The following is a 23,830-nucleotide window of genomic DNA, read 5'->3' on the forward strand; positions in this document are numbered from 1 at the left end:
ACCTAGTGACCAGAATGACAGGATCAGCTACCTCCTGACGTTCACGTCAGTCTGCAGGAAAGTGGGCCCTATAAACTTGTAAACAGTGTTTAGGCTCTTGTACAAAATACTGCAGATACGGTGATAAAAACCCACCCAGACTCGTATGTCACTGTTCTTTTCACAGAAAAAGTGTCAATCTATAGAGCTCCATCCTTGGGTAGCTCCCTCTAGGACCACTGTATCCGAGGGTTTGAGATAGATGGCCGGATGCTGCCCTTGGGAGCTGGTTTGGATCCAAACCACGACATCTGTATTTGAAACAGAAAAGGCACCTGAGATGAGAATTAGTGCCCTCCCCATCCCTGGGCGTCCCTATCCCATTCTCTACACATTCTGACTCTGGCTACAAACAGAGGTGAATGAGATGGTTCCAGTAAATCAGTCTGCTGGGCCAAGAGCCCACTCTTAAGTATGGGAGTTGACAGGAATAAGGTTTTGAAATGGTAGGTTTTTCCTTATTTTTAATTACTGTTTTATGCAACTACTTTTTGAACATTTTTCTTTTTTTAAAGTCTGGGCATTGGGCCAGATGTGGGCTATTGATGAAGTAATACAAATGGAAATGCTTTATACGGGCCTGCTGGTCAGTCATGTCCTCAATTAATATTGGCTGAACCAAGTTCATGATCCAAAAGCAACTTTTAAGCAGACAATGCAGCTCTGGCTGCTTACCTGCCTTGAGGGGCAGACTCCTTTGCCTGGGCTGGGACTGCTAATTACATTATTGGGAGGTTGCAACAGCAGATCAGGGAACCCTACCTTATACTCCAGTGTTTCTTTGAGCATGTTCTCTTCTTCTTGAGAAAAGTTTAGCAACACTGACACGGCTTTTATAAGGTGAAAAGCCTGAAACAAAAGTTTTGCTGAATGGGCTTTGGTGGCAGGAGTCAGGTGGCTAAATGGCAGAATGTCCTCTGTTTCTGCTCCTGATGTCTGTTCCTGACTTGGCTGACAAGGACTGGGTGGTGAGTGAGGTCTCTTTTTCCCATCCATCTTTCTGGGACAGGCAGAACCAGTCCCAACCCTCTGGCCATAGCAGCCTGGTCAGGATTAAGGAGTAGAGCCCACCTCTCCCACCCTCTACTCACTGCTGGATGCTCAGTTGAAGACATGACTAAGGTCCTGGAATGTGGGTGAGGGGAGAGAGAAGTAGACTGGGTGGGAACATAGCTGGGACAGATATGCCAGGCCCTGAGTTAGAACTCAATACCCAAAGCCAATGCAAGAGCCCTTTACCTCGGATTCTCGACAGGACATGAATTTTAGAACAACGTGTTTCAGGTACTCAAAGTTGATCTCCCGAGCATCAGTCAGGTCAGCATTATTTGTGACAGATGGAGCCAAGTTTGCCACCTCGGGGCCAGGCTTCTCCCGGGTTTCAAAAAGCTCATTATCAGGTCTGATTTTCTGAAAAAGTCGATGGAAAGATGCTACAATAAACCTTAATTCAAGGTAGGTTTAACCATCATGCCACAGAAAGGTGACCTGACCCAAACTGCTGTTTCCATGCTACATCTGACACATCACAGGGCAAAAAGGGTCCCACGTGGGAAGGAAACACCAAAGCCTGAGGCAGACTCAGCATCTCCAGGTGAGGCTGCCATCTGAGAGAAGGCAGAGGTCATTTGACATTTCCTTTATCCAGATCAAGGACATATTGCCCCAGGGCAGTGTGTCACAGCTCAGCCAGGAGTGGACATGCTGCTCGCATCCTGGTCTGGGCCAGACACCAATAGGACCTGCGCTGTTCTCAGAACAAGCCCCTGAGGCAGGGAGCATTTCCATTTCCAGATGTGGACATAGGGTCAGAGAAGGAGGGCACATGCCCATCACAGAACCATCATCGTCGGGGGAGAAGGGCACCATCAGGTAGGGAGGGAGCCCAGGAGGACCAGACAGAGAGGAGGGGCTCAGCAGTCTCAGCTGGCCACTGCTCAGGCACTCACCAGTTCTTTCTGCAGAGTCTTTTTAAGTTCTAGCATCCTCTGCTGCATCTGCTTTATGACCTGAGATAATCCCCACAGCAAAAAGTCATTTGTTAAATGCACATTTCACAAAAGAAAGATACCCCTTGGGTACCCTCACCCCACCTGTTAAAAGTCTGCCCCTGTCCTGAGAGGTTCCAAGCAGTTTTCATACCCATGTGCTACTGTGGACCCTGCTTTTCTCATGTGATTTTGCAGCCATGTATGCTGTCAAACTGTCCATGCCATCTCTGAATAGTCCCACTGCTGCTCAACCCAGGGTCTTAGTCACAGGATTGTGTCTAGTCCTTGCCACATGAAGAGCGCAGCTATAAACATCCATATACAATGTGTTTTATCCTTTAGAATTCTATTTTTGCTAGGATCCTAAGGCAGATGACTAAGGCAAATGTATGGTTCTCTTCATCGCCATGGCTCTCCTTAAATACCATAATTGCTAATGCCAACTTGGAACAGTGTAAAATATCATGGTTTTTCTGCATAATCTCACCAACATGGGCTTTTGTATCTTTTATTTATTTTTCATTAGTGAGTTTATTATTAATATTATGAACCTTAAGTATAAGATCCTGGCATGACTTTGGAGGATAAGTTAACTGGACTGCTGATGTCAGCAGTTCAAATCGACCCGCCACTCCTTGGAAACCCTATACAGAGCTGCTATGAGTTGGAACTGACTTGATGGCACTTAGCAACAAGAGGTATAATTTATTACACATTCTATTAGTCGCTGTAGTTCTGGTGTGGCACTACAGGGTAATGTACTGGATGGTAAGGTCAGTCTAAATTGTACCGTTGGTGGTTAAAACTCACCAACTACTCCTCTGGGACCCTACACAGGGTCCCTATGAGTCGGAACTGACTCAACGGCACTTAACAACAACAACAATTAGTCACTAGGAATACTGAACTTCATTTTCCCGATTTAAAAAATTCAATATATAATCATAGAAATGTAGGAAAAAATGTAAATTTTCTCCAAAGTCTCACAACTGTAACATATCAAAAAATTGCTTTTACTAAGTATTTCTAGTCTATGTTTATATTCTTGCATGGAGCAAGTAGAATTTTGAATAGTTTTTATAAGAATTTCTACAGTTTTGCTGACCATAACCTGTGAGCACAGTAACTAGGGTCTAGCTTTTAAACAGAGCTGTGATAAGCTTTGGGAGAGAAGGGTACCATCAGACACTCTAGAAAAGGTGACTTAGTGGACTGTCTCTCAAAGTCAGAGAACCAAGACAGTTTTTTATAGTTTCATAATTAACATAAAATTCAAACGATTCCTATCACACCAAGGTTTATAAAATGGTACTTAGTTATTTACATTTTGTTCATCATTTGCTCATTCATTAATTCATTCAGCAAATATTGACCTAGATCATACTATATGCCAGAAATTCTTAGAGACTGGGAAAATAGCAACAAACAAAGAAGGACAAGATATCTGCCTTGATGAGGTAAAAAGTCAACAAATATGCATCAGGCCAGAAGGTATTAAAAGCTATGAAGAAAAAAGACAGCAAGGTAAAGGGGAGGTAGGAAGTTGTGGTGACGGGAGGCACTGGCAGGGGTAACAGGTAGAAAGAACCTTTTAGACAGAAGGCTCTGAAAACGAACAGGCCTTGGGGTGTGGGAAGATGCTTGATACAGTCACAGAAATACAAGGCTATTATGGCTGAGAGGAAGCGATGGGGAATGAGGTGACCATGAGATCCATATTTGTGCCCATTCCAAAGAGAGGTGACCCAACGGACTGCAGAAATCATATGACAGTATCTTTGATATCCATGCGAGTAAAGTTTACTAAAGGTACTAAAGAAATGGCTGCAAGCATACATTGACAGAGAACTTCCAGAGGTTCAAGGTGGATTCAGAAGAGGACTTGGAGCTAGGGATATCACTGCTGATGTCCGATGGATCTTGGCTGAAAGCAGAGAATAGCAAAAAGATGTTTACCTGTGCTTTACTGACTACTGTGGATCATGACAAGTTATGGACAACATTGCAAAGTATGAGTATTCCAGAACACTTAATTGTGCTCATGGACCAAGAGCCAGTTGTTCGAACAGAACATGGGAACACTGAATGGTTTAAAATTAAGAAAGGTGTGCGACAGGGTTATATTCTTTAACCATACTTATTCAACCTGTATGATGAGCAAATAATCTGAGAAGCTGAGTTATATGAAGAAAAATGTGGCATCAGAATCGGGAGGAAGACTCATTAACAATCTGCGATATGCAGATGATACAGCCTTGCTTTCTGAAAGTGAAGAAGACTTAAAATATTTACTGATGAAGATCAAATAAGCACAGCCTTCAGTATGGATTGCATCTCAATGTAAAGAACAAAAATCCTCACCACTGGACCAATAAACAACATTCTTATCAATGGAGAAAAGATTGAAGTTGTCAAGGACTTCATTATTCTTGGATCCACTATCAACACTCACAGAATCAGCAGTCAAGGAATCAAATGACATATTTATTGCATTAGGCAAATCTGCTGCACAAGACTTTTTTAAAGCGTTGAAGAGTAAAGATATCAGTTTGAGGACTAAGGTGCGCCTGACCCAAGCCATGGTATTTTTAATAACCTCATATGCATGTAAAAGCTGGACAGTAAATAAGGAAAACCATAGAAGAATTCATGTTTTTGAGTTATCGTGTTGGAGGAGAAATACTGAAAGTACCATGGGCTGCGAAAAGAACCAACAGATCTGTATTAGAAGAAGTACAGCCAGAGTGCTCCTTGGAGGCCAGGATGGCCAACCTTTGTCTCTCATACTTCGCACATACTGTCAGGAGGGACCAGTCGCTGGAGAAGGATATCATGTTTGGTAAGGTGGAGGGTCAAGGAAAAAGAGGAAGACCTGCAGCAAGATAGATTGGCAAAGGGGGCAGTATCAATGGGCTCAAGCATGGCAACAATTGTGATGCTGGCCCAGGACCAGGCAGTGTTTTGTTCTGTTATACATAGGCCCTCGGAAACCCTGTACAGGGTCGCTATGGGTCGGAACCGACTCGATGGCACTTAACAACAACAACAACATAGGATCACTAAGTGTCGGTACCAACTCGATGGCACCTAACAACAACAACAAAGACCCTGGCTTTTATCAAGCTAGGAAGTCATCTGAGGCCTGAGGCAGACGAGTGATGGGAAGAATGATCAGAAGACTAATACCAATCTCCAGAGACAGGATGATGATGACTTGGACTAGGGAGCAGCAGAGGTGGTAAAGAGAGGCTGTGTGGAGTTGGAGGGAAGCGCCAAAAGAATTTGCTGATATTTTGGATGTTGGTTGTCAAAAAAGAAGGGGATTACGGTTAACTTCACAGTTCCTGTCATTTACTGAGATGGAAAGACTAGCAGAAGAAAGCAGGGAGACATGGTGAATCCGAAGCTTGCTTCAGGGTGTTTCATGTTTGAGATGCCTTGTAGACATCTGGTTGTAGAGTAGGCAGACCCAAGAGTCTATAGTTCTTGGGAGTGGAGGTAGCAGTAGACAGTTCTGGGTATGACTGCCAAGGCACTGTGTGTGACTGAGAGAAGAGGACCAAGCTCTGGACCACTAGGTTTGGAGGAAGGGACAGGGAACTGAACCATCAGAGGAGACAGAGAAAAAGCAGTCAAGATGAGAATAAGGATGATGGAGAGATTCATTATCAGTCAATGGCACTGATCACGATACATTTTTTTCCTGTGCAGTGGTGCAGTGGTGCAGTGGTGCAGTGGTGCAGTGGTAGAGGTAAAAGCCTTACTGGACTGGATTAAAGAGAGCATAAGAGGCGTGGAAATAGAGACACACAGCAAATACAGCAAGTTTTGCTATGGAGGAGAGCTGAGAAATATGACAGTAACTAGAGAAGGACTGAGTTCAGAGTGCTTTTGTAAGATGCTTCATATTACAGCATGCTTGTAAGTGAATGGAATGACCCAGGAATGAGAGAAATGATAATGTAGGACAGGGAGGAAAGCAGGAGCAGCAAGGGATGTAATGCATGGGGGAGAGGTTGTGCAGACGGTTCAACACAGTAACAGAAAGGCAGGTATGGCCAAGGGTGCCAAGGTATATGGAAATACTTCTGTTTCTAATTTCTCAGTGAACTAAAATGCAGGGATATCAATGGAAGTGTGAGGGGAAAACTGGAGACCGAGGAAGTTAGAGATGGTAGAAATGAAGTTGTGATCAAGAGGAGTGGTAAGAAAAGGTCTCTCTAAATGTGGCAGGGTTGCTGGGTGGCACTGGGGCTACCTAGAGGGTAGTCCTTCTGACTTTCAAGGGAGACAAGTCAGTGTAACTATTCATTCCCCAGCTACATTTGACTCCATAGTTGCAGGTGCAGAGTAGGCAAGAGCTGGGTTTAACAAATGAGGAAGAGTAGAGAGGCCAGAGAAGTGAGGGTGATTATGACAAAGGACTATGGCATCAGTTGGGTTAAGAGAGGAATAAAGATGTAAGGATAATGAGGACAGAAGAGGGACTGATGGCAGGTAATGGTGTAGAGTTTACATGAAACTGAAAAGCAGGCAAAATTATACTTCGTTTTCAGGTATGCAAGATTAAGTGGTAAAAGCAGAGAGAAAATCCAGGAAGTAATTTCCACAAAAGTGGGACAGGGGTCACTGACAGAGACTATGAGGGCACGCTGAGGATGCTGGGCTGTTGATTAACTTGTGATTCCTGTCCAAGGGGGTGCTTATATGTGTGTTTGTTTTTGGATCATTCAATGAGCCATACAATTTTGTCTTGTGTACTCTTCTATCTACATTTTATATTTTATAATAAAAAGGTAAACGAGAGTAAGAGTGAGAGAGAGAGGATAAATATGAACCATCTTTCTTTTTTAAAGATCTGAAAGAATTATATACACACAATTTTGGGACAGAATTTCAGGCCAGAACTAAAGCTAGCCAGCCATTCAACTTTACATTAGAAGTCAGAATCACATGAGATCCTGCACTTAGGGGTGCAGAGACCTAGCAGGTTAGGCAGAACCATGACATTTATTAAACCTTAGAGAACACCAGAAAGCACACATGGCAGTTATGGAGCACCTTCATGTGAGAATGGTTCAGGCTCTCAGACTCGGTCACTCTCACCATCTCAACTGGGCTGGGGCGGGGAGAGTGGAGAGGAGGATGCGAAAGGAAGCCCACACATCAATTAAACAGAAGTCCTCTTGAAGAAAGGGGTAGTATCACCCTCAAGAGGTGCCCAGGCACCTCCAAAGCCCTTTAATAAGAAACTGAGTTACTAAGGCACCAGGATGGGGAAGGGCGGCAATGTAAGCAGGCAGGTAAAGAACTTCCTCACCTTGTTTTTCTCTACAAGGTGCTGCTCCAAGTCCTGTTTTTCCTTCTGTAGCTGCCCTAGAGCCATGGTCCCGATCTCACCATTTGGTGTTCCCTCTGCAGCTGAAAGCTGGTACACAGGGTCCTTCACTGCCTTCAAGTTTACCTACAGGGTGGTGGCAGAAGGTTGAGGACTCATGGCAGCTAATGTGCAAACTAACTCACAGGCACACGGGGAGGGGGAGCCAGACATGGTGGGCAGTTAACCTGGTTTAGTGCCTTCCAGAAGAACACTTAGCTTTCCATGCAACATATCTGCTCAGAAGGGAACATCACGAGGTGCTGTCACACACCGTGGACTCATAAAGCCTTACAAGCTCAAGATCCCCCAGCCACTGAACACCACAGCTTTCCCCCAAGGTATAGCCACAGCACACAGCGGTGACCCACCACAGGGCCTAGCAGCACAGATGGCACTTACGTGAGTCTCATTGACTGAGGGAGCCAGCCCTGGCTCCTGGCCTGGCAGCCTCTGTGGGTCCTCCAGGGCAGTGGCTGCCCCAGGCTCCTCTGCCCTCACACTCCTTGGGGCCTCCAGCTCACTCTGCAGCTGGCGTATCTGCAGCAGGGCAGAGTCATGACCTAGGCCGGGCAGAGGGCATGGGTATACAGTGAGCTGACCCCACATGGCCCCATGACTGGGCTGAGTCTCAGGGCAGCAAAAGCTGAGCATGCTCTGTTAGGGGCAGCTCCTCACCTTTCTTTAGCTGGAGAATCTCTTCCTCTTTCTGGAGAATCACTTCAATTTTTTCCTGCAGACTCTGCTCATTCTCATCCTTTAATGCTGTGAGGTTAGCAACCTTCCAGAGAGAAAAATGGACATGAGGGGAGATTAGCAGCAGTAACTCCTACTCCCTCAAGGAATCTCTACTTTTCCCACCACCTATGAATCCCTCCCTTAAGCCTATGGCCTAGAATATAGCCCAAGCTAACCCCAGCATCTATAAATATGCACAACTCAGTCCTCCTTGGCAGGGACAATCACTTCTCACTGCTCCTCTGCCCTGCAGGGGGCCAGTCACAGATAACTATTCTGTCTAGCCTTCCATAGAGAAGTCATCACCATCATTTCCATCTGTGTCATGCCTGGCAACTGGTGGGCATTTGACCTGGTGTGGTGCTGTGGGATAATGCATTGGACTGCAAGACCAGTTTGAGCACCAACCACTCCTGTGTCATGCCTGGCAACTGGTGGGCATTTGACCTGGTGTGGTGCTGTGGGATAATGCATTGGACTGCAAGACCAGTTTGAGCACCAACCACTCCTGAAAGGTACGATGATCCTAGAGTGCTTCTCAGAGGTGACTCTGAGGACTTATGGCTACATCTTCTAGTTCATTAACTAGAAGATCTGGGACCTGACACAGAACCTGTCTCCCGCACTTCCTGCCAATAGCTCAACCCAAAGTGTTTGGGCAGCCTGACTGTAGTTTCCAGACCTGTGGAAGGCACTGGAATACCTCACAGAATTAGAGCCCAGAAGGTACCAAGTATGGACTTTTTTCCAAGTGGTGTTTATAACTAACAATAATTGACTGTCAAAATCAGAAAAGGCATCCTCTAGGGTGAGGGCTTTTTGTAACATTTCTCCCTCCCTCCTGTACACCATAGGAATCACACAGTGAACCACAATCCCTAAGACTGTGTCTACTCCCTAACCTGGACAGATGGGACCTCTTTCTGTCCTCCATCCCCCCTGCCTGGGACCAACCTGTTGTTGGAACTCTTCCTTTTGTTTCCGCATCTCCTCCAGGGCTTGAGCCATCGCCACACTCACAACTTCTCTTTGGCCACACTCTTCCTACAATCCAGAAAAAGGTAGGAGATTGAGCCCAGAAACCCAGTTCTCATTTTCTTACCTGCATGCTTCGCAGAGACAGAGGCAGTACTATCTTGAATGGTTAAATGAACATTCTTCCTGCTTCTCTAGGTTCCCAGGCTGCCCTCTTGCTGCAGTGCCTTTGGTGCCTCTGGTAACTGTCCTTAAGGACAACACACTGAGCTCTCTGGAAATGGGCATACCACTGAGGACTGTTCAGTTCATGAGCACACTAGACAGTACTCAGGCCAAGGCTAGGAGAGTGGGTACCCAGAACTTGAAGAGCTAGTCTAGTGAAATCAACACAAAACAGGAAGAAAGAGCCTCAGGCTCCTGTGAATTCACTGGTATACAGGAATAATCAGTTAAAGAAGCAATGATAAGCAATTACTGAACGCTTAATAGGGAAAAATGTTACTGATTCATCCCATCTTATGTGAGAAAAAATTGAGGCTCTGAAAGATAAAGTATTTTGCCCAATGTCTTAGAGCTAGTCAGTGGCACAGCTAAATTAAAAATCAGTATCTGTATGAGCTAGAGCCAGAGCCTTTGGATATACGGTTCTAACACCCAGAATACTTTCAACCATGAGCAGGGCTGTCTTCCTGGCCTTCTTTAGAGCATGGGGAATATTCTTTCACACAACACAATACCAGCCCTCTTTCCTGATACTACTGCCCATGCCTGCCAATCTAGCCCCAGATGAACCATATGACATTTTAGGTGCCTGTATACTGGTCAGGGTGATGTCCTAGAGAAAACATGAGGTGAGCATCTACTCAGAGTCTCCCTTCTATTTTGGGTAACCGTCATCATTCCTATTTCCCATTCTCACTCGTAATGAGAGTGAGGGTTCTGGTAGGGTTGCCAATCATGATACCTCACCTATGGCTACAGGGATAAACAAGTGATTTGAATCTAGCTAATCAGAGTCTCTCAGCCTCTTGGCCACAGGAATATGCCCAGAAAGTGGCTTTAGTCACAAACATGGGCCAATCAAAATCCAGAATCTTTCTTTGTACCAGAATCCTTTTCATATGGTAAAGGTGAGGGAGAGAAGGCCTCTTTTCCTTAAGAGTCACTAAGCTGGAATGTTCCAAGCTTGAGCTGCTGTGGCAATGTCCACCCAATCTGGAAGAAACAAGGTCGAGGAGAAGGGAATGAGAATACGTGAGCAGGTAGGCATGTAATCTTGCTGGTGACCACGCTGGTCTACCGATAAAGAGAAGTAGGGGAAAAGCAGCAATGTAGATGTGGGCTGAGTCCAACCATGTTCAATAGACTCCTGTCAACCTGGAGAGAGACCTGGTTGGCCAGCAGTATGGTGAGATCTGGGGACTCCTGAGCCCATGGACAGGGACACAGCCACACAGGGATAGAGCAGAGAGTGAAGTGTCCAGCTGATACGAAGTAATGGGAGATGCACAAGAACACCCATACTTGCAGATAGTACCCATGTGACCTAGCTTCAATGGACAGATGATCAGAACTCGACTAGAGGAAGAAAGAAGAAAAAAAAAGTGTAATCCGCTACAATTTGATGAACTTGACCTAGACTTATGGATGTAGTAGCTTAAAAGAGGGAAGGAATCTTTACTGCAAGGATTATTTCCACCCCTTCTGTACACAAGTTTGATAGGAATGGGCAACTTAGACATTGGCTATCTAAAATGGGGGGTTTAGAAAGCACGAAGTGACTGGCTTACAAGTTTATAAGAGGGAGTTTAGTTTTAGAGGGTGTGGGGGAAGGTAGAATCTCCACTGAGTGGTTTTCAACCTGTCTGGACAGGGCTGGCCAAAGGAGATGGGGATAAGACTCTTGTGGTTCAATAGTGAGTAATTGTTATCAGGGCTGACTGCAATTGTTGCAAATGTAAAGGCAGACGTTTTGTAACAAAAAGAAGGGAGTAGTTGATCTTGCAATCCAGGAGCAGAGGACCCTGGGACCATAAAGGGAGAAAAGTGGGAGTGGAGTATGGGATCCTATCCAGAGAAGCAGCGATGCCAGAGATGGAGGCAGAGATAATGACATAGAGAGATAGAGCAGCTGGGAACGCTAGACTTATGGAGGGAGAAGGGCTATGTGCTGGCGTCCATGGGGCAGGCTTGCAGGGTATGCACTTTGGTTGTTTGAAGGATTACATATTCCTGAGCGTTGTGGTGTACATCCAAAAAAAAAAACCAACCAAAGGGAATAGAAGCAAATACTGTTGCATGATGATGCATGGAGGGGACTGTAATCATTGCAATGAAATGAAATATGACAGGATGAGTGTAAAGCTGAGCTGATGTTCTCCCATGTAAACTATCACTTAATTCACAATAAAAACTTAAAAAAAAAAAAAAAGATTTGGGAGACTGACAGGGCAAGAGGATGACTGATACAGAAACAGATCAGACCTGATAGGGGGCCCCTGGTTCCAGTCCAACAAGTCTTATGAGCTACCAAATTCCTTCTAAAAATCTTCTTTCCATTGATCCAGTATAAACTAGTTAACAGAGACACCAGCATCAGGACCAGCAGCATCTTGGCTCCTCTACCCTGGAACTGTTATGAATTTATGTGACTTATTTATGTGCGTTCACCCCTTGTGGATACAGATCATTTTGGAGCCTGAACTCGAGAAGCTGAGGATGGGACCCTGGAATACCTTAGACAATGCCCATTATCATTAGGGTTCCCCAACTACATTCTACTCCCAAACACAGGTTCAGGGAGTGGTTCTGATCACACAAGAGAAGGAGCAAGATGTTTTGGGCTCAGATGAGCTACGAAGACCTGACCCAAAATGCCCAGGAGGGGAGAATCACAGGAATGCCAAGCCTTCTCATGAACCTTTTCTCAGGAAGTTTATGAAAGGTACTTATGACTACTAGATGTTTAAAGACAGGAGGCCAACAAGAGCCAGAAGCCAACAAGGCAGCCCAGGGCAGGAGCAAAGACTCAGATCACTCTCCTGCTTGGCACTGCACCTGGCACTTTTCCTCTGTATTGTGCTTGATCCTCAGAGTAATGAAGGTCAAAGATTATCATCTTAGAGAAAAGAAAAGAAATTCCCTAAAGATCACTTAGTTGGGGCAAGATTGGAACACAGAACCAAAGTCTGTGTGGTTCTAACCTTTGTGTTACTGCCACAGAGCCACATCAAAGCTAGGTCTGTGGGATTCAAAGTCTACTGCTGGCACTGCTGTATTTTGGCCCACACTACCTGGGAGCCACAGGCTACCCATGGGCAACAGTTCTGGCACCTGGGATCCATTTGCTGGAAGTGGTTTTGGGGAAAACAGAGACAATAACAATCTAAGTATGTGTGCATCTAACAACAGTGCTTTTTCAAAATTACAGGAGGTAATAATCGACAAAAATAAAAGTAGAAATAGACAAATACACCACTGTAGTTGAAGATTTAACACAATTATTTCAGTGACTGATGGAACAAGTGGACAAAATAAAAAAAACAAGATTTGAATAATACTATTGGTATGGGCTATCCGATAAGCACTGGACTGTTTATCACAAGGTCAGCAGGTCAAACCCACCAGCTGCTCCTTCCCTATACAGTGTCGTTGTGAGTTGGAACTGACTCAATGGCACTGAACAATAACCCTGAAGGATATGGCCAACCGTGTATCTCTGCAGGATAACGCACTGGACTACAAGGTCAGTTTGAGGCGCAAGTTTGGCAGTTCAGCGGTACTGAACAACAACAACAATCTATCTTGGTAAATATTTCAGCTCACTTGAAAAGAATATACATTCTGCTGCTGGCAGAATATATTTATATTCTATAAATGTCCTTTAGGTCAAGTGGTTGGTTGTTGTTCAGTGCCTTCCAGTGGATCCAGACTCATAGTGACTCTGTGTAGGGTTGTTAAGGAGTGGCTGGTGGGTTTGAAGTTTGCAACTTTGCAGTTGGCCATCCAATGTTTATTCTACAGTTCCACACCACAACTCCATCCTTCAAAGTACCTGACTAAAATTGTATTAAACTAGAAATCCAAGGTATCCAGAAAATCTCCCAAATGCTTAGAAATTAAGCTCATTTCTAAATAGCTTGTGTGTGCTGGTTTTAAAGCCATAGCTTCTCACTCCCACACTCATTCTTTTTTTTTTTTTTCTTCTTCTTCTTTTAAAATGTTTTATTGTGAATTATGTGATAGTTTACAAGGGAGGACATCAGCTTCACATCGATCCTGTCATATATCATTTCCCTTGCCATGGTTACAATCCCCTCCATGCATCATCCATCAACCAAAGGGTATACCCCACAAGCCTGCTCCCTGGTCATCCGCATACAGTTCCTCTCTCTCTCCGGGTCCTAAGTCTCCACACCCATTCTTTTACATTCTGCTTTGTAATGCTTTACAAACCATATTTTGCTCATTTGGTTGGGTCTGTATTAATCTCTCAAGTCCTGGTGTGGCACTGTACTATAAGAACTGGACTGCTAACCACAAGGTAGGTGATTCAAACCCTTCAGCAGCTCCTTGGACACCCTTATAAAGGGTCACTGAATCAGAAGTGACTTGACTGCACTTAACAATTGTTGTTGTTGTTAGGTGCCGTCGAGTCGGTTCCGACCCATAGCGACCCTGTACCGGGTTTCTGAGGGTGTAAATCCTTACGGGAGTAGAAAGCCTCATCTTTCTCCCGCGGAGCGGCTGGTAGTTTCGAACCGCTGACCTTAAGGTTCGCAGCCCGATTCGTAACCACTACGCTACCAGAGCTCCTTGCACAATTACAACAATGTTAATCTCTGCCACCAGGAGGTACTGAAGAGAGATTTGTTGTTGGTAAGTGCCACTGAGTTGGTTCTGACTCAAAGTGACACTGTATAGGGTTCCGAAGAGCTGCTGGCGGGGGATTGGTAAGCAAGAAATTAAAGCAAACCAAATTCTTTGCTTGTGACCTACAGGACAGAGCAAACTGCCCTATGTGGTTTCCAAAGCTGCAATCTTTATGGAAGCAGACGTCCATAGATTTCACCCATGGAACAGCTAGTAGATTCAAACTCTTGACCTTTTGATTAGGAGCTAAGCATTTAACCACTGTGCCACCAGGACTCCTATAACAGGTAAGAGGAGACAGAAAAAAATTTGTTCCTTTCTGTCCACGTTTTGACTTGGTGAACATTAGCCCAGCTGTACTTTCTGGCCCCGCAGCGGCAATTTCCCCTGAAGCAGCAGCTGCATCCTCTTTTCTGGTTTTCCAGCACTTAGCAGCAGAACCCAGTCATGGTCCCCTTCCCCACAAGACATCACCAAACAGTGTAGTGTCCCCTCCTCAGAGGTCTGGATTTCCCAGTTTAATAATCTTAGCCTCTTCATTTTGCTCCCTTAGTCCTAGAGGTGGAAATGGCTTTCTGTAGTTTCTACCATTGTGATATCATTTTACTATTTTTAGCACCAGGTTAAAAAAATTACGTTAGTTAATTCTATAGCGTCTCCTCATTCAAATAACAAGTGTGGTTTCTATCTCCTAACTAGACTGCAAATGACATACTACGAGTCAAAGAAGAAATTACAGAAGAACTAGAAAATATTTTGAATTGAATGATATTGAAAACACAACATTAAAATAAGAGGGAGGTAGTTACAGCAATGATCTGAGGGAATCGTACAGATTTAAATGCCTATCTAGAGCGTGGGGTCTCTGTAAGATAAGCAGTGGACTGTGAACCATACGGTCAGCAGTTCAAGCTGACCAGCTGCACCGTGGAATACAGGTGAGACCTTCTGCTCCTGCAAAAAATGCACAGTCTTGGTAATGTGGAGTATCAGCAATGAGATGGGTTGTCATACCGGCAGCAGCAACGGGCTCAAACATAATAACAGTTGTGAGGATGGTACAGGACTAGGCAGTGTTTCATTCTGTTGTGCATAAGGGTGCTATGAGTTGGAACTGACTCGATGGCACCTAACAACAACAACATGTGTTATATAATAGTCTATTATGTAACTTTGATCCTTTTAAAAGGCAAATAAAGAACAGAAAAGCTTGGTGTTCAGTTGGAAAAAAAATATACAGGGTTGCTATGAGTTGGAACTGACTCGCTAACACTTCACAACAGCAATAAATGTCTGTATTAGAAATGAAGGTGTAACATCAAAGACGTAAACATACATCTTAAAAAGCTAGTAAAAGAGTAACAAATTACACCCAACAAAGGAAGCAAAAAAATCTGTAAAATAGAAATCAAAGTCAAAAGTAGGGACTTGAAAAAGCATGTGCTTGTTCACTATACAAATGTGAACCAACTGGCTCTATAGTTCTCACTTTGACAGATGAGCATACTGTACCTCAGAGAGGAGCAGTGACTTGCCCAAGGTCACAGAGCTGACTGAGATGGCTCTGCTGCATCTAAGGCTAGCCCTTCCATCTCATCTACCCCAGTACTCTGCCCTCTTCTTTGCACCACCAATTCTACATCCAATTTCTCCACATCCTCACCATTGTTATCCTACTGATCACAATCATCCTACTGGGGGTGAAGTGGTCTCTCACTGTGCTTTGTATTTAGAATTACTCTTTATATATCATCTCAAACTTCTTTATCTCAGTGAATGGCACCACTACTCACTGTCCCAGTGGTTCTTCTCAAGGGATGTTTGGGAGGTTCTCAAGGGATGTTTGGGAATGTCTAAGACTTTTTTGGTTGTTGTCAGTGGGGTGGCTACTGACACCTAGTGGGCAGAGCCAGGATGCAACTAAATATCCTACAACGCACAGCACATCTCTCTTGCCCCAATCCCAACAAAGAAGTATCTGTCCTCAAATGTTAATATGAGAGGGCTTCAAAAAGCTTGTGGGAAATGGAGTTAAAATAGAATTTTTCCACAAACTTTCTGAAGCTCCTTCATGGTGCACAGAGATTGAGAATCCCCCAAATTGCACAAACCAAATCTAGGAGTAACCTCCAATTTCCTTTTCATTCATTCCTTCCACTTTAATCAAAGGCATGTCCTAAATGCTTCATATCTACAATAGATCCTCAATCTTAATACTTCTTCCCACTAACATGTTAGTCAGTCACTTCTAGCCTAGATTACTAAAACCTCCTAAAAGTTCTCCCTGCTTTTGTCCTTGCCTCCCTGACAGAACATTTTCTATATGGAGGCAGAGTAATCTTTTAAAACTAAAACTACTCAAATCACTTCTTGTTATCTTGGTATTATATTTAGAATATTATCTACCATTCTCTACTATGGAGCTCTGGTAGCGTCGTGGTTACAAATTGGGCTGCTAACCGCAAGGTCAGCAGTATGAAACTACAAGCTGTTCCGCAGGAGAAAGTTGAGGCTTTCTGCTCCCATAAAGATTTACAGCCTCGGAAACCCCCGTATAGGGTCGCTGTGAGTCAGTTCTGACTCCACGGCACATAACCACCACCACCACTACCACCACTGTTCTCTCCCAGTTCACATAAGCTTCAGTCACATTAGCTTGTGTGCTGTTCTTTGAAAAAACCAAGTTCCTTCCTTCTGCCTTGGTTGTGGTGGTTATGTGACGTGGAGTCAGTTCCTTCTGCCTTAGTGCCTTTCTATTTCCTATTTCTTGTATCTGGCATATTCCTCCCTCAAATAATGACAAAGCTAGCTTATTCTCATTATTTAGGTCTTTTGCTCAAAGTATCATTAAGGCCTTCCTACCTTCTATATTTAAAATAGCCATCTCCTCCTCCACCCCATTTTATTCATAGCATTTACTACCATTTTATCATTTATTTATTATCTACAGGTTATAAACGCCACAGAGGAGATACTTTGGTATGTTTTGTACATTACTATATCCCTAAAACCTACAGTGGTGTCTAGCACTTACAAGCACTCAAATGTTTGTTGAAGGAATAAATGAAAAACTGACTCCAAAAGTACATGTTTCCCACAATGCTCCACGATGCATTAAGATGGAAGTAACAAATCAGATGCTATTATTGAAAGCTTACTAGTTGCAGGATGTTCTAAGTGTGATCTCAGAAATCTCTACCAACGAGCCAAAAGATCTTTGCCATTCACTATCCAATAGTCCCAAGCTGGACAAGTACAGCAATGACCCATCATCCTAAGGGTTAGGGAAGTATGGATACCTATAGGAAATGACAGACTCTCCCTCTTCTCTTCATCCCAAGGAAAAATGAGGCAGCATCTGATTAAAACACTGAGTTCTCAGATAAATAAGTGTAACAACTGAAGTAATTACCTGTTACTTCATTTCTGTACATGGTTCCTGATACAAATAAATGGAAGTTCTTATGATCTTCTAAAGCCTTGCTTTACTAGTCTGACTGGGAAAATCAGCAAGAGTGGTGCTCTGACAGCACTGCTTTAAGGCAGCTGTTGTTGACAGAGAAAGGGCTGGGTCTCTGTGCTGGAAAGGAAATAGCTTGGATCCGGAAGTCAGACAGACCAGTTTTACCTCTAATTAGCTTTATCAATTTGGACAAATTGTATATACTCAGAATCTTAATGACACTGACTGCAAAATGGGCATATTTCTTACTATTGTTCTGAACCACTTAGAGGATTTAATGATGAGACAAGCACCTACAAATACTACTATACAGAATCCAAATATACATGTGATGAATAAAAGATGTGAACACTTTTGTGAAACTACTTCAATTATGAAAATACCTTTAGCTTCTTTAGTTCAAGTTGGTGAAGTTGTAAAGAACATTCATATTCATTCTTACTTTCTTTAAGGGCTGTATTTGCTTTCTCTAGTTCTCTCTGGAAATGTGGAAAAACATAAACATAAATGAAAAGTCTTAAGTAGCTAGCCTATTTCCCCTGGACAATCTCTTTGACATTCTACCTGAAATGCATTTTATTGTTTGTCACTGCAGGAGTGGAAAATAAGAATGGAGCTGGGGGTGAGAGTTATCAGGAGAATTAGGTAATAATTCTCACGACTATGATATAGTAAGAGGGAACCATGGGAAGGAAAAAGGCATTTGAGAGGAAAAAACAATTTTAGACATGAAAAAGTTTAGTAGGGTGGTCAGAAATCACCAGGAAGTCTCTACAGGGCCCAAGGAAAAAGAAAAGCCAACTTGTTAAATCAGGTACAGCCTCTAAAAAAAAAATCCAGTCTCATGAGTAGTGTTTTGTCGGAAAGAAAAAAAACTGCTCCCTAAAGTTGTTCCCCAGTTCAGAGAGGGATCAGCAATTCCTGCCAAACTACCTAGCAGACCTAGCTCTGCAGGAACTGGGTACTCCCCTACTTGGCCTCCTCCTGACTTTTTACTCACCATCTCATGCTTTGTGGCTGTCTCCTCCGCAGCCCGTGCTCTCTCCAGGGCAGCAACCTGGGCCTCCAGGGCATGGACATGCTCTGTGAATTGCTGTTGGGCACTGAGAGCCTGCTGCTGTGTACATCTGCTCTCCTCGTTTGCCCTGGACTGCAGGGATACCAGGGAATAATTATTCACAGAGATAGTGGTTCTCAAAGGCCATCCTCTGCTCCTAGTGACCCCAACATGGATGTCCAACTGAAGTAGCTCTTTCCTGAGAGCTGCTGAGGCCCTTGCCTGCAGGCTCTGTCTGTTGCACTGAGTGTCATGTTCTCCATCCTTAGGGTGTCTAGGGACAGTCCAGAGCACCATCCTGTCCTAAGACAGCCCTCCATTATCCCATTTAGTGTTGCCCTCTATAACTGAAGCGTTTCTTGTAGAGACATTATAATACAGTGGTTAAGAACAAGGACTTTTAGAGACCATAAGCCAGTGACTTAATTTTTTTGAGCCTAGTTCTTCTGAAGAATGAGGATAATGGTAAATACCTCCTAAGACAGCTACACAAACGAAATGAAAACACATGCCTGGGGCATGGCAAATAGGCAATCTGTGCTGGCAATTCAGCTCCAACTCATAGCGACCCTATGCATAACAGAACAAAACCCTACCTGGTTCTATGCTGCGCTCATCACTGTTATGTTTGAGCTAACTGTTGCAGCAGCAGCAGCCATCTATGTCAATCTAGCTCATTGGGAGTCTTTCTCTTTTTTGATGAGCTCATTTTACCATGTATGATGTCCTTTTACAGGGACTGGTCCCTCCTGAAGATATCCAAAGTATGTGAGATGAAATCTCTCTATCTTCACTTCCAAGGATTATTCTCATTGTACTTCTTTCAAGACGAATTTGTTTGTTCTTCTAGCAGTCCACTGTTGTTGTTAGGTGCCATCGAGGTGGTACTGACTCATAGTGACCTATGCACAACAGAACAAAACACTGCCCGGTCCTGGGCCAACCTCACAATTGTTGCCACGCTTGAGCCCACTGATACTGCCACTCTGCTAACCCACTCACTCATCTATCCCAAGAAATTTGGAAGACAAAAATCTGGCCAACTGATGGGAAGAGATCCATATTTGTGCTTATTCCAAAGAGAGGTGACCCAATGGAATGTGGAACTCATCGGCCAATCTCTTTGATATCCCATGCGAGTTAAATTTTATATTGACAGAGAACTTCCAAAGGTTCAAGCAGGATTCAGAAGAGGATGTGGGACGAGGACATCACTGCTGATATCTAATGGATCTTGGCTGAAAACAGAGAATACCAGAAAGATGTTTACCTGTGCTTTACTGACTACACAGAACTGTGTGGATCATGACACGCTATGGACAACATTGCGAAGTATGAGTAATCCTGAACACTTAATTGTCCACATGAGGAATCTGTACATGGACCAAGAGGCAGTTGTTCAAACAGAACATGGGAACACTGGATGGTTTAAAATTAGGAAAGGTGTGCAACAGGGTTGTATTCTTTGACCCTACTTATTCAACCTGTATGCTGAGCACATAATCCATGAAGCTGGGTTATATGAAGAAAAACATGGCATCAGGATTGGAGGAAAATTAACCACCTGCGATATGCAGATGATACAACCTTGCTTGCTGAAAGTGAAGAGGACTTAAAATACTTCCTGATGGAGACCAAAGACCACAGCTTTTAGTATGGATTGCATCTCAATGTAAAGAAAACAAAAATCCTCATCACTGGACCAATAAACAACATTATAATCAATGGAGAAAAGACTGAAGTTGTCAAGGACTTCCTTCTTCTTGGATCAACTATCAACACTCATGGAGAAGCAGCAGCCAAGAAATCAAATGACATACTGCATTAGACAAATTTGCTGCACAAGACCTCTTTAAAGTGTTGAAGAGCAAAGATGTCAGTTTGAGGGCTAAGGTGTGTCTGACCCAAGCCATGATGTTCTCAATAACTTCATATGCATGTGAAAGTTGGACAGTGAATAAGGAAGATCGTAGAAGAATTAATGCTTTTACGTTATGGTGTTGGAAGAGAATATTGAAAAGTGCCATGGGCTGCCAAAAGAACAAACAGATCTGTGTTGGAAGAAGTGCATCCAGAGTGCTCCTTGGAGGCCAAGATGGCCAAACTTCATCTCTCATACTTCAGACGTATTGTCAGGAGGGACCAGTCACTGGAGAAGGATATCATGTTTGGTAAGGGGGAGGGTCAGAGAAAAAGAGGAAGACCCCCCAACGAGATGGACTGGCAAAAAGGGGCAGTATCAATGGGCTCAAGCATGGCAACAATTGTGAGGTTGGCCCAGGACTGGGCAGTATTTTGTTCTGTTGTGCATAGGGTCGGTGTGAGTCGGAACCGACTCAATGGCACCTAACAACAACATATTTTAGCTGGTGATGTCCCCATTTATAGTTGCCATTTATGCTGTTAAAAAAAGGTATGTGCAATGAAGAAATCATTGGTCTTGTAAAATTCTTTGTGATTGATCTCCAGTGTCATTTCTATCATCAAGGCCATATCTTTCAACTACTGTTTCTTCCTGTTTTTCAACTTTCACATTCAATCACCAGTAATGATCAATGCATCTTGATCACATGTTTGATTAACTCCAGACTGAAGAATTTAGTAGAATTCTTCAATTTCATCATCACTGACTTCTGAAGTTATTATGCAAATTTGAATAGTAGTATTCTGGTCTTCTTTGTTGTAGTTAAGCGCTGTCTACTTGGTCCTGACTCAAGGGTTTCCGAGGAGTGGTTGGTAGATTTAAACTGCCAACCTTACAGTCAGTAGTCCAGTACTTATCCTACAGTGTCAAACCAGGAATCCAGTCTTCATTGTAGATATATAGATATTATTTATCACAAACAGTATGTACTTTAAATAGATATTGAAATGTTCTTTTTGATAACGAACATGAGTCTATTCTTCTTGAATTTGTCATTTCTGACATAGTAAACCATATGATTATCCAATTCAAAATGGCCAATACCTATCCATTTTAACTCACTAATGCCTAGGATATTGATTTCTATGCATTCCATTTCATTTTTGATGACTTCCAATTTTCCTAAATTTATACTTTGTATATTCCACGTTCCAATTACTGGATGCTTCTTCTCATTTTGAGCTGTGCCCCATCAGCAAATGAAGATCCCCAAAATTTTGCTCCATGCATGTCATTGGTCAGCTCTACTTTGAGGCAGCTTTTCTTCAATCATATTTTCAGTGCCTTCCTACCCAAGGGGCTCATCTTTTGGACTATATTAGACAATGTTTTGCTGCTAGTCATATGGTTTTCGATCACTAATCCCTCAGAAGTGGACCACCTATTCCTTCTTTTTAGTCTGTGAGTAGTTTGGAAGCTCTGCAATAACCTGTGCACCAAAAGTTATAATAGCTGAAACACCAGTGACATAACTTCCAGCATCACAGCAACATGTAAGTCAGCACAGTATGACTAACCACTAACAGACATGTGGGGGTGGTGGTCAATACATGTTAGTTCTTTTTATTTCTTTAGTTTCTACCTTAACATCCCCACCTGAGGCTGTGATGACTGGCCAAGTGCTTGACATCCTCTCCCTGGAGCTTGGACTCTGTCCCACGCCCCTGGTTTCATTCCTTGTGATACCACCTGTATCAGTCGCACAACTCGACTGGACCCCAAAGCAACATTTCAGGTGGGAGTTCAGCTAATCACTCCAGCTCACAGGGTAGCTTAGATCTTCCAGCAAGACAAGACTGGCTCTCTTGGTGTCACCTACGTGCTCCCATGCAGTACAACAACAGACTGTTAGGTGAGGTCCACATACTATTTCAGGAGTAAGTTCAGACAGCTACAAAGGTGTAAATGGAAAGCTTCAAGGGCTTAGAATGCAGCAGCTAGAGGAAGCACTTACAAGGGCCTGGAGCTGAGCCTCCTGGGATGCCACGACTTCCCTGGTCTGCTTTAACTTTTCCTCAGAAGCCTGCAAGCTCTGCTCTAGTTCCTTCACCTGAAGGGAAGACAGAAAAAATGTTTCTGATCATAAGAAGCTGAAGAGTAGAAACAAATGACTTTAAAAAATCAAATCAATTAAGTAAGAAATATTTCTTACAGAAAAAAATTAAAATTAGAAGAAAAGATGTTCCTAAGTCTATCATTATAAAATACTAGCACTCTATTGTATTTTCTTCCAGTCTTCTTCTTTTTTTTTTTTTAACAAGGTTGTATACAGTTTAAATGAAACTATATAAAAATTTTGTCTTTTTCCTCACTCATCAGGTTTCACCTTGCGCCTGCCTGTGTAGCCTTTTTCTTTAGATTTGTTTGACTAGAGACTATTTCTTCAAAGGCAACATTGCTTACTTTTGAACATGTCATCAGGAAAGGCCATCCCTAGAAAAGGACATCCTATTTGGTAATATAAGCAGAGAATCACTGAAAAGGAGGGAACCCCTCATTTAGATGGACTGACAATAATCACAACAATGCAATCAAACATATCCAAGAAGACAATCAGAGAACATTTTGTTCTGTTCAACGTTAAGACTATCAAAAGTAGGTCGACTCAGGAAAAGAAAAATAACAAACACAATACGTTGAAATGAAAGGTAAAAGGTTTCAGAGAGAAAAAAATAGCTTGCCTACAAAGGAACAAAAATTAACCTGATTTCAGACTTATCAATAGCAATACTGGCTGCCAAGAGGAAAACAGTCAAACATAGTACACTATCATCAAGTTGATTCTGAATCACAGTGACTCTAGGACAGAGTAGAACTAGAATTGCCCTATGAGATGTCCAAGGCTACAAATCTTTGTAGAAGCAGACACCCACATTTCTTCTATAGAGAAACTGGTGAGTTCAGAAAGGGCTACTGAAAGAAAAATTAAAAAAAAAAAAAAAAAAGAACTGAATATAAAATATTATACCCAGTTGGTTATTCGTGAGGCACACAAGATTGTAGAAGGGTTACCATACAAAGTCCCACACTAAAGTCACTTTTGCATAACTCAGATCATAAGGAAAACAAATCTGGTATATGCATGGTAAATGAAAAGTGAGCCTGATCAAATATCTTAATACAAATTATTCTTTTCAAAATCTCGTATAAAATAAACTTTAAGGCAAAAACTAGCATAATAGATCAAGATGGACATTATATCATGGTTAAAGGGACAATTGAACAAAATGAAATAACCATATTAAATATCTATGCTCCCAATGAAAGAGCGCCAAAACATATAAAACAAACTCTAATAGATCTGAAGAAAGAAACAGATGAATCCACAATAATAGTGGGTGATTTTAATACACCACTTTCAAAAATGGAAAGAACAACCAGAAAGAAACTT

At 43.0% G+C, this 23,830-nt stretch overlaps 1 protein-coding gene across 1 annotated transcript in view; it reads right to left on the reverse strand.

The window, feature by feature from the left end:
* Nucleotides 1-209: 209 nt before the first annotated feature.
* The window catches only part of GOLGA1 (golgin A1), an 81,629-nt gene continuing 58,008 nt past the window's right edge, over nucleotides 210-23,830 (reverse strand). The window contains exons 10-20 of the mRNA XM_006834970.1: nucleotides 22,394-22,489; nucleotides 18,459-18,608; nucleotides 17,842-17,937; nucleotides 9,100-9,189; nucleotides 8,086-8,188; nucleotides 7,810-7,970; nucleotides 7,351-7,494; nucleotides 1,989-2,048; nucleotides 1,279-1,449; nucleotides 802-888; nucleotides 210-290 (exon numbers count right to left, since the gene is read on the reverse strand). Of these exons, the coding sequence (XP_006835033.1) occupies nucleotides 210-290; nucleotides 802-888; nucleotides 1,279-1,449; nucleotides 1,989-2,048; nucleotides 7,351-7,494; nucleotides 7,810-7,970; nucleotides 8,086-8,188; nucleotides 9,100-9,189; nucleotides 17,842-17,937; nucleotides 18,459-18,608; nucleotides 22,394-22,489 (1,239 nt within the window). The remainder of the gene's footprint in view (nucleotides 291-801; nucleotides 889-1,278; nucleotides 1,450-1,988; nucleotides 2,049-7,350; nucleotides 7,495-7,809; nucleotides 7,971-8,085; nucleotides 8,189-9,099; nucleotides 9,190-17,841; nucleotides 17,938-18,458; nucleotides 18,609-22,393; nucleotides 22,490-23,830) is intronic.

This window comes from Chrysochloris asiatica, unplaced genomic scaffold (genome assembly GCF_000296735.1).
Source record: "Chrysochloris asiatica unplaced genomic scaffold, ChrAsi1.0 scaffold00014, whole genome shotgun sequence".
NCBI classification, from domain to species: domain Eukaryota; kingdom Metazoa; phylum Chordata; class Mammalia; order Afrosoricida; family Chrysochloridae; genus Chrysochloris; species Chrysochloris asiatica.